This window comes from Triticum dicoccoides, chromosome 2A (assembly GCF_002162155.2).
Source record: "Triticum dicoccoides isolate Atlit2015 ecotype Zavitan chromosome 2A, WEW_v2.0, whole genome shotgun sequence".
NCBI lineage: Eukaryota > Viridiplantae > Streptophyta > Magnoliopsida > Poales > Poaceae > Triticum > Triticum dicoccoides.
In genome coordinates this window covers 709400809-709411813 of record NC_041382.1, presented here as the reverse complement: position 1 = coordinate 709411813, position 11005 = coordinate 709400809, and the positions used below count along the sequence as shown (strand labels likewise).

The window sequence follows — 11005 nt, the reverse complement described above, 5'->3', positions numbered from 1 at the left end:
CGTAAGTTTACGTGGGTCTAGCATTACTCCCTGTTAAACACTATTGGTATCCCTGCAGATCGACGCCGCCAGTCCTCTACCGCCATTGCTTGCTACTGCCCCATCCGCACGAAAACCCAAACAGAAGGAAACCGGCCCAAAACAGTGAAAAACCGGACAAAACACACACGCAGAGAGAAAAAACGGACGAACTACATACAACAGCAGTGGGCCGGCCTGGTCGCTCGGCCTTAAGTAAGATAGGGCTCCGGGCCTTAAACAAATCCCTTCTCACCCTCACTCCCTGGCTCAACGCCGCCACGCTCCCCGATCTCTGGCCGCCGCCTGCTCCGGCGATTGGATCCGGGTCCCTCTCCCCCCGAAACCACCGCCGCCGAGCCCCGAGCGCAGCGACGCCCCCGCTCCGTCCTAGTATCTCCCGCCGCCGAGCCCAGTCAGGCCGTCAGACCAACTCCGGTCCGATCCTTCGCGCCACAGACGCCGACGACGCTGCCGCCCCCGATCCACCTCTTCCCCGAGCCCTAACAGCTGCAGCACTTCGACGCCGACGCCACCTCTGCCCGCTTTCCGTCAAGGTAAAGGAAGGCTGTGTGCATTTTGCAGTTTTACAGATAATAATGTCATTGCCATTTAGAGGTCTCTCTTCTGCAAGTTAGAGATATTGTGTGATTTCTGTGCAGTTTACATATAATCTGAGATGGACTTCTAACTTGTTGAGTGTATCCTGCCCAGCTAAAGAATGTGTATATGCACATATAAGATTAATCCACTGTTTTGGTGTGTATCTGTATGATAAACTGTGATGTTTTGGTGTGCATACACACCTTTGTTTATAGATATAAACTGTGTTGTTTATACACTCATTTGTCATAGCTCACCATTTGGTCACTTTCATATTGTAAATCAACCATAACGTGCCCAGCTCGCCACCCGTTTACTTAGATTGTTTCACGAGCTAGTTTATTTTGCTTATTTAGCATTGCTTCTGTTTATATAGCTGCCCAGTGATCCCACTCGATTAATAAATTAAGTTGCTGCATATTTGAATATTTGTTTCATTTATCTGTACAAATATTTATCACTCTTTTCTTCCCCTGTGCCTCATAGCTCGGATAGGAAGACAAGGATTTCGTCCCTGCCGTCGCCAGCGGCCTCTACCAGACCTCATCCTCCTCCGTCCAGCAGACGGCGATGGCGGCGAGGGCACTCGGGCTCGCTGGCCGAGCGCTCCTGCGACCGGTCGCCTCACCAGGCACCCAACGGCTGCTGTCGACTGACAAGGTACGTTTACCAGCTGCCCGTTCTAATCAACATCGCTCCCTTCCAATGCATTTCCAGCTAACTTGGTCTAAATGAAATTGTAAGTGGCAATACGATGGTAGAGTGAATTTGTACTGAAGCAGATAAATTCAGGAGTTAGGCAAGTGTGTGCGTGCCTCTTGAGTGGCACAATGCTTCATACTGATTCCGCTACAATGCTAGGAAATAGAAGAAGAGAAGAAAACATAGGTGTTCTTTTCATCATTTCCTTGTTTCTTGCTACTGTTCCACCTCTTGAGTGGCACAATGCTTCATACTGATTCCGCTACAATGCTAGGAAATAGAAGAAGAGAAGAAAACATAGGTGTTCTTTTCATCATTTCCTTGTTTCTTGCTACTGTTCCACCTCTTCTAAAGGTGGCCCTTTCCCTTTGCCATTGACAGCTAACCTACCAAACCAAGTCGAGTGCTGTTTGCAACCACAAATGCTACTCCATATAGCTTTGAATCTTATGTGATCTTACAGACGCATTACTATATACACACACCTTGTCTTGTTCATTTTTTCAAGTTTTGCTGAGACATCAACAAAGCAGTGGATCTTGTTATCTGGTGCTTGATAGTTGAGTCTCAATTTGTGCTTTGGCAGAACTCACTGCAGGGCCTTACGAACGGCGATCCGGTGAGCCGCCTCATGCAAACACGGAAGCAGAATGACAGCATTTACCGTCGCTTTGCTGAAAATGATTTCACAGGCGGCGGTAGCAGGTCTGGCCGATTAAACATGGAAATAACGTGGACAGCGGCTCCGCGAGTAAAGATGGATGTTCTACACATCACACCCAAGGAGAAAAAGACCTTTGTGACCGTGACGGACGTCAAGGAGAACAGGAAGGCCGGGGCTTCTGCTGGCTGCTTGGAGGATCGTAAAGGGCGGTCTCGTCTTGCTCGGTGCGCCGGTGAAGCAACAGGGAAACACATGGGGCGATCCGCCAGCACGATTGGCCTCAAGTCGATCGTCGTGAAAGTGAAAGGATGTTCCTTTTTCAGGAAGAAGAAGAAAGTGCTCTTGAGCTTTGCAGCCGGTTCCCGAGGTGAAAGAGTGAGGAGCCTTTCTCCTAAATAAGCCCTTCACCTGCAGGAACAAGCAAGAAGAGTGAAAATCAATATCCTGTCGGAAGGAGAAGCAAAAAGATCGACTGGTTCCCAAATAACATGATGAGCCTACAAGTATTTATGATTATTAGACAGTCTTAGATCGGCTCTTGTATAAGACATAAACATTTTGTTATTTCCTGTAATCCTGCTGAATTGATGTCTTTGTTTTGATCTGACATGGTTGCAGTTTCCTCTTTTTGTGGATTATTCTCTGTCGACAGCACTGCAAGTGTATCTGCTGAGATGCTACTAAGTAGTACTGGTAGGATGCGAACTGGTTATCTCACGTCAAACCTTTCTACACTAGCATTTTGCAAGAAGCAAAAAGTGTTTCAAGTTGCAAGTAATTTGAACGGCAATGCATCTCTCTTAGGTTTCTTAAGCAATGGAAGTATCTTAAAAGTGGGTAACTAAAATCTCTATTGTAGCTAGGAGTGGCTTCTCTGACATTGTTGGTTCAGACAAGAATGTAGTATTGTCAAGGAACTGATGAAAGATTACTTGCAGCAAGGAAGACACTGAATCTTGACAGCATCAAACACAGACCATGCATGAGATGCTATGAATGTACCGAGATAAATAATTCCACGATTTCATTAATGAAAGAGTATCGCATATACTATAATAATGGACAGTTCATGATAGCAAATTCACAAACAAGAAAACGTAAGAAAGAAAGCACAGTTAACTCATGCTCCAATCAAAATGCAGAAACCACTGGATTTTTCCTGAATTTTGTTGCACATACTACTACTGTCTCCAATCATTTGGCTTGTGGTACATGCATGCAGTGGCGGAGCTTGAAAGAAATCTTTGGAAGGGCGAAGCTGTAAAAAAACAAATATGAAATTGTACGTATTCAACAAGTTAGATGTTGCAAATATCAAGTAACTTCTCCAGATTAGCTTACAAAATACATTTCTAATCAGTAGAGAATTAGGTTCACTACAAAGTTCTATTTAACCGTGGAACATTCAGTTAACTATTGACCAGCTCCAGAACAAAAGAAACTATACCCAAAATACTATTTAACCATGGAGGATCCAGTTCACTACAGATCAGCCCTTCGTTTCTTTACACCCTTAAAGTGCACAAGAACATCTTCATAGCAGTACTTCTCCATAATTTCACTCTCTATGTTTACTAGCAAGCTATTGGCTAGATAATCATCTTCCATAGTATTACGTAGCCTTGTCTTGATGATCTTCAAAGTAGAGAATGCTCGTGTTATGGCGCTGCTAGAAGGAGGGCGCGAGAGGGCCGGCCGGGGGCCTTTTTGCCCACGGCCGGGCAAGAGGGAAGGGATTTCCTTCTTAATTCTTGCTTGATTAGATTGATACATCTCCTCTCTTTATATAAAGAGGTTTACTTGACTCCCAAGTAAGGCTTACTTGACCCTTAAGCAAGCGACCCTTATCTCTAATTAACCCTAAGATTAACGGGCTATACCGCCAGCCCAGGCCATTAGGCCCATTACATACTCTAACGCTACACCCCACCTGGACATGCAGCTTGTCCTCGAGCTGCAGCCTAACCAACTTATAACCATGACTCAACGCAACACAGACCTAACACCTGAAAACAAGCCTTTTACATCTCGGCTTGTTTTATTACCCTCAACCTGAAATGGACTGGGATGATTTATTTTGAACCTCTTAACAAAAAGTGGATACCATCCGCACGTCGGACGTGCACGTGTACAGCCACCTGGATCCCATGGACACCATCTGGACAAAAGGAGTGCATGTATATGGCCACCTGGAAGTGGTCGCAAGAGCGACCAGCAGAGGCGCCCTCGCGGCGGCCGGCGGCGGAATGCAGTGGTGCTACGCGGTGTGCTCTTGTCGGTGACACCATGCCTTCTCCCTGCCGGACGGTTGTTGGTCGGCACCGCACATAGAAGAATGGAAGGCTGTCAATGGAGAATGGCGAGGAGGGGTGTGCCTCCCCAACCGCCGATGTCGCGAACTTTGAGGGCGTTGTCCGTGGGGAAAACAGCATGCCCAAGATCCCCGACGCAGCAGACGAGATCGAGGTCCTTTGCGCAGCGAAGCGCAACTGGGAGGAGCGGCAGCTGCAGACCACGCAACTCCCGCACACGCCGATGCGCTAGGAGGCCGCGTGTAGCAGCCTGCAGCCTCACCGCCGCCGACACATAGCGGGTAGTGATCCAAGCTGGAAGCGGTGACGGCGATGGCGGGAACTTGATCTGCTGGATGGGGACGCCCTGGGGAAGCGGTGATGGCGACGGCGGGGACTTGATCTGGTGGATCGGGACTCCCGTCGGCGCGGTTGATGCGGGGCCGGAGCTGACCGGCAATGGCTGCTGCAGTTGCAGCGGCTGCTGCGGCGAAGCGCCGGGCGCAGAGGATGTCGCCAGGAGCGGTGGCTGCCACTGCAGCCAGGGCGGGGCAGTGGTGGCGGTGGATGGCAGCTGCTGCAGCGGCCCGGTGAGCGCGGTGGAGGCCACCTGATGCGGCAGCTGCCATGGCAGCCAGGACGGGGGCGGTGGTGGCGGTGGATGGCAGCTGCAGCGGCTGCGGCAACAGCCCGGCGAGCGCGGCGGAGGCCGCCTGGTGCGGCGGTTGCCACGGCAGCCAGGACGGGGCGGTGGATGGCAGCTGCAGCGGCTGCTGCAGCAGCCCGACGAGCACGGCGGGGGCCGCCTGGTGCAGCGGCAGCCACGGCGGCACGGTGGCGGTGATGGGCGGCGCAGCCGGGTGCGGCTCGTAGGACCCGGCCAAGAACAGGTGGATCTCCTGGACCGCCTGTGTTAGGTCCCGCAGCACCCCGGACACCTCCTTCGGGATGAGGACGACGGGGGCGGGCATGACGGAGGATCCCGGCGCGGGCAGGAGCGGGGCGACGGTCGTGGTGGTCGTCGGAGACGACGAGGTGACCGGCAGCGGAAGAGACGGGTTGGGCGGCGGTGAAGACATGATCGAACCGAAACTAGCCGATACCAAATTGTTATGGCGCTTCTAGAAGGAGGGCGCGAGAGGGCCGGCCGGGGGCCTTTTTGCCCACGGCCAGGCAAGAGGGAAGGGATTTCCTTCTTAATTCTTGCTTGATTAGATTGATACATCTCCTCTCATTATATAAAGAGGTTTACTTGACTCCCAAGCAAGGCTTACTTGACCCCTAAGCAAGCGATCCTTATCTCTAATTAACCCTAAGATTAACGGGCTATACCGCCAGCCCAGGCCATTAGGCCCATTACGTACTCTAACAGCTCGCTCGGCATTTGCTGTAGAAACTGGAAGAGTTAGAAGCAATCGCAACAATCGATCAACCAAATTGTAGATAGAATGCCTCCCTGACTCAAAGAGATATCGACAAAGATTTGTTAAGGTTGACACATTTTTCAACTCCTTATCATTGGAGGCGTCCACAACAAAGTGTTTTAGCTGTTGCTCCAATCCATAGATTTCCTGTTGAGTGAAATCTGCTGGATAATATTTCTTCACCAACTTGCAAATATCATCAGCTTTGAAAGATCTGAATTTATTTTTGGGGATTAGAGTAGCACTTGTGGTCAAAAGATCCAGTACCTTGTCATTGAACCTGAATTCTAATTCATGTAGCTGAGTATCAAGTGTTGCACGAAATACTTCCACACGGAAATAATGTTCCTTAGTAAAACGGTCTGGTTGGCGACGAGCACGACCACCACGCATAATGTAAGTTTCCCCCAGATCTGGAATATCAATGGAATGATTTACACAGAACTCAACAACCCTATCAAAAAAGGCTTCCCAACCATCATCTGATCTCATTTCATCAAGATTCTGGAGTATGGAGTTGGTCGCTGCATCCAGGGCTCCAGGCATCGTAGACTAGGCCTAGTTGATAAGCGGGCCTGTGCAGTTGGGCCTGTGGGCTGTATGTATACATAGGGGTAGTAAAAAAAAATCATTTTTGCTGGGGGGGTGGGGGGGCGATGGCCCAGGTTCGCCCCCACGAAGCTCCGCCGTTGCATGCATGCATCCCTTGTGAGTGATTCTTTCGAAGCTTCAGAAAGCCTTAGGATGGAAAGAAAAAAATGCGATCCATTTTCCACAGTGCACATCCATCGACATATATAGACAAGATTTCCAGCCCTAGCATTGTAATTCACAAAATGGTGACGATATGACAAAACTCCTCTGCCACGATTTTTCTCCGCAAACTTCCTATTCTTATGGACATGGTACCAACTCCACCGTCGGTACTACCGGCCTTGCTGACTGAATAGATATCATCTGTACGATGAGGGTCACCATATGCCACTGAATCTACTACCATACGTTTAAGCACGGTAGCAATCCTGACATGGGAACACTCCTTAGGTGATGGTAGAGGCCTTTGCTGTCCTCATGGCAGGAGGGTGAAACCTCAACAAACCCCATAACCTAACTACCAGCACATGGATTGAACATGATCTCAAGGTCCATGTTCAGATGCCTCAGATTAGTCTGGTTTCTAGTGAATCATAGCACCTGGAACAAACGCAAAAATAATACTCCATCTGATCCGAATTAAATGACGCAACCTCTATACAATGTATATATGGAGGTTGCGTCATTTAATTCAGATCGGCCGGAGTAATCTATTTGAGATGCAATATTTGTGATAGAAAATTTTATAAAAGGAAGCATTTCTTTATAGAGCAAACCTGATCAACATTTAAAAGTAAAAATAGTTCTTTTTGTTTGTTTGATAGCTTATAAGGCTTGTCGCCCAGCAACTAGAAATAGTTTTTGCACACGGTGAAGAAGTCGAAACCATAATCATAAAACCTGATGGCTCTTTTTTTTGCGAAATAATTCTTGCATTACTCAAATCAAATTCTACTCTCTAGACTTGCAAGCTCCATGACCTCATCCGGCCCCAAGCATAGCCAAACCATAGTTCGGCGTTGCACCCTACAAAAATTAGCCAAGGCGTGACTAACCATATTACAATTCTGATGAGTATGAGCAATGCAAGAATCCCTCTCCTCCATACTACCAATGATCTCTCCAATGATAAAAGCCAGTCGCTCTCATGTTTGACACAAAGGTTGCCTATGACAATGTCAAACATTCACTGAGCACAATTTGTGTTAGATAGTCATCAAACTCAAATTTGTTAAGATGTGGAGCGTGTAGCATCATTTCCATGTCACAAAATCACAACAGCGCACACGCAAGCACTGCAACCAACACAATTCATCTTGTCTGCATAAACTTGACCAGGAGCACCATTTTATGTTAAACTATATAGACGAGCACCACTTAGCAACAGACACTTGAGATCGCCCGTATCGATGGACGCCATAAGAAAACAAGAGACAACTTGAGATCAAGGTATTTGACACAAGTGTTGTTTGGTCAAGTGAGATTGCAGAGCAGAAGAATATACTTGTCATCTTCACAGACAGTCACTTCTATCCGTGAAATCAAGAGCGGTGTGCTTGCACTTACTCAGTGAAAACGTTAATCCATCTACCACTATGATATTTATGATTTTTTTGCGGGGGATATTTATGATTTCTGCCAAGACAGAATTTGATTACAAGATTGTCAAGTGCAATGTTACTTGTAGTGGAAGTAGACGAAAGTGTGTGCAAGACAATGGTCCAAAAGCTTGAAATACCTAGAATCTAGGATTTTAATGAAATGTATACATAATAATGTACTAGAAGGGTTGGACACGCTTTGTTCGCTGTTGGTGTTGTTGGGATTTCAAAAAGATAAAAACTGGTGGCGCGTGGGGAACTAGGGAAGATGATGAAGTGTGTTTTCTTTTTCTTATGACGTGGTGTTTTGGTGGTTCTTGGCGGTGTGATTCTGTGATATCTGCTAATCAACCAATACTTATGTGAGAAATTTGTTGCGTTGACGATTGTATATACTATATTGGTGCTACAATGTCACATGTTGACGCTTTATTTTTTGATGGTGAGAGGATGCACAGACTGCTCTGTTTTTACAAGTTGGTTGTTCCCGACTAATTGAGAAATCGACCCAGTCAAAATAGTGAATCAAATCCAAAATCAGATATCTATAGTGCATGAGAGAGCTGGTTGAGAAATAGTTGACCCGGTCAAAGTCAGGAACTAAATCTAAAGTTGAACGCCTCACTTGAAGGGGAGAGATCCAAAATTAGGAAGCATAATGAATTAAAAATAGTTAACCTGATCAAAATCGTGAATCAAATCTAAAATTGAATGGCCCAATTAAATGGGAAAGCTTCAAAATTAGGGAGCATGGTGATTTGATGATTTTTATATTCCAAAAATGATTCGTTGTATTTCAATTTCAATATGTAAAAACAGTTGTTTGCATGTTTTGGACACTATATATTTGTAGTAACTTCACTGCATGGATAAGGATAATAGCTTAAGGCTGGTTGTAATGTGAGTATCATAGTTAGTATTATGCATGCTAACTAGCCAAATTTGATATCAGGCAATCAAATGCGCTCGACTTTCAGGTTAAACAGTTCCCCGAAGGGAAACGTTTAGGGTAGTTCCTGCATGCATGCATGGGAAGATCATACAATTTGACGTTTCTATTTCACATCTAGATGTGAAATAGCAAATCTGTTCTTTCCGTATATACGTACCTCGGGCGGCTGGGCCAAACATACATAAGCCGATCCATTCCCACAACCCTAGCACGGACGCCGAGGCGAGCGACATGTCGGGCAGGAAGAAGGTTCCCCGTCTCGCCGCGCCGCCGACGACTCCGCAGGCCCAGCTGGCTGGCTTGTACCAAGACGACGAGCCGTTGGGGCCTCTGATCGGCCGGATCGCCGGGGCCAGCCATTTCCGCCAAGCGACGTCACTCCATCTCGCTGCGCCGCCGCGGACACCGTACGCCCAGGCCCAGGTCGGCGCGTACCAAGACGACGAGCCGCTGGAGCATCCTGCTGCCGCCGCGGCGCAGGCGCAGGCGCCGGCAGTCGACGGCGGGTTGGTCCTCAAGACGCAGTGCGAGTTCCCGGCCCTCGGGAGGGGCGCGTCCCGGGACAAGTTCGCGGTGCTCGTGCACGTCAGGGCGCCGGCCGACGTGGCGCGCGCGCCGCTCGACCTCGTCACCGTGCTCGACGTCAGCGGCAGCATGGACGGCCAGAAGATGGAGCTGCTGAAGCAGGCCATGGGGTTCGTGGTCGACCAGCTCGGCCCCGACGACCGCCTCTCCATGGTGTCCTTCTCCGGGGAGGCGACCCGGCTGATCCCTCTCACGCGCATGACGGTCGCGGGCAAGGCCCGGGCCAAGCTCGCAGTGGAGGGCATGGTCGTCCGATGGACGGGCACCAACATCGGCGAGGGCCTCCGCGTGGGCGCCCAGATTCTCGCCGGACGCCGGTACAAGAACGTCGTCGCCAGCATGATCCTTCTCTCCGACGGCGGGGACACGTTCCTCAGGCCTGGAGGCACAGGCACCTATCTGAACGGCAGGACATTGTTCATGCCGCCCCCCAATCGCACCGCGCAGGATTACATGACGCTCGTGCCGCCTTTGTTCACGCTCGCCGGCACCCGGCCCGGGCCGATCCACGCGTTCGGTTTCGGCGCCGACAACGACGCCCTGGCCATGCACACCATCGCGGAGGCGACGGGCGGCACCTTCTCCTTCATCGAGAACCAGGCGGCGATCCAGGACTCGTTCGCGCAGTGCATCGGCGGGCTCCTCTCGGTCGCCGTGCAGGAGGCGCGCATCGCCGTGACGTGCCTGCACCGGGGCGTGCGCGTCCAGGAGATCAAGTCCGGCAGCTACGGCAACCACGTGGGCGCCGATGGCCGTGCCGCCTCCATCGACGTGGGCGAGCTCTACGACGACGAGGAGAGGCGCTTCTTGGTGCTCGTGCACGTGCCGAGAGCCCGGCCCGTGGAGTCGGTCACCCGCCTGGTCAAGTTGAGCTGCGCCTACAAGGTCGCCGCGACAGGGCAGGCGGCCCACGCGGCCGCACCGGCCGCGGTGATCCAGAGGCTGTTGGAGCTGGAGCAGCTGACCGGAACGCCCCCTCCGTCCATTGACGTGGAGCGGGAGCGCGTCCGGCTTGCCGCGACGCAGGACATCGCGGCCGCACGGGCGGCCGCCGAGGGGGGATAGCACGCCGGCGCCGCCCGGATCCTGGATTCCCGGCTGAAGGCCGTGGAGCGGTCGGCGCCGGGGGCGGCCGGCGACCCGACGTGCGAGGCGATCAAGGAGGAGCTGCGCGACCTGAGCGCGCGCGTGGGCAGCCTGCGGGAGTACCAGAAGACGGGGCGCTCGCGGCTGCTGGCCGGCATGAGCTCGCACGCGCGGCAGCGCGCGTCGGCGTCCACGAGCACCAACACCAATGCTCGGGCCTACCTGACCCCCAAGATGGAGGAGATGGTGGAGGCGTCGCGGAAGCAAAGCAGGAAGCGCGGCGGCAGCCAGCAGCCATGGAGCCAGCAGCTTAAACAGATCAAGCACGACCTGACCTGAGCGCGGATTTCTGATCGAAACAGGGCAGGGTGATTTTGGCTTTTTTTTTTATTCGGGAAGTCTTTAGCTACTTTTACAAGTAATTTTTGATACTCCTCTTTGAACTTGTTGTTTACGAGTTTTTTTCTCTAAAAAAACCTTGTTAT

The 11005-nt window shown here is 50.5% G+C and overlaps 1 protein-coding gene across 1 annotated transcript; it reads left to right on the top strand.

The window, feature by feature from the left end:
* Positions 1-267: 267 nt before the first annotated feature.
* LOC119356469 lies at positions 268-2625 on the top strand. Its single transcript, XM_037623425.1, has 3 exons — positions 268-575; positions 1108-1281; positions 1910-2625. The coding sequence occupies exons 2-3, from the start codon at positions 1192-1194 to the stop codon at positions 2384-2386; spliced, it is 567 nt and encodes a 188-aa protein (XP_037479322.1). The 5' UTR covers positions 268-575; positions 1108-1191; the 3' UTR covers positions 2387-2625.
* The last annotated feature ends 8380 nt before the right edge of the window (positions 2626-11005 follow it).

What these genes read in the sequence shown, in the direction of transcription:
- LOC119356469 (XM_037623425.1), top strand. Translation starts at nt 1,192, where the DNA reads ATGGCGGCGAGGGCACTCGGGCTCGCTGGCCGAGCGCTCCTGCGACCG. An exon ending in GGCTGCTGTCGACTGACAAG is followed by an intron (nt 1,282 to 1,909) that starts GTACGTTTACCA and finishes GTGCTTTGGCAG; the next exon opens with AACTCACTGCAGGGCCTTAC.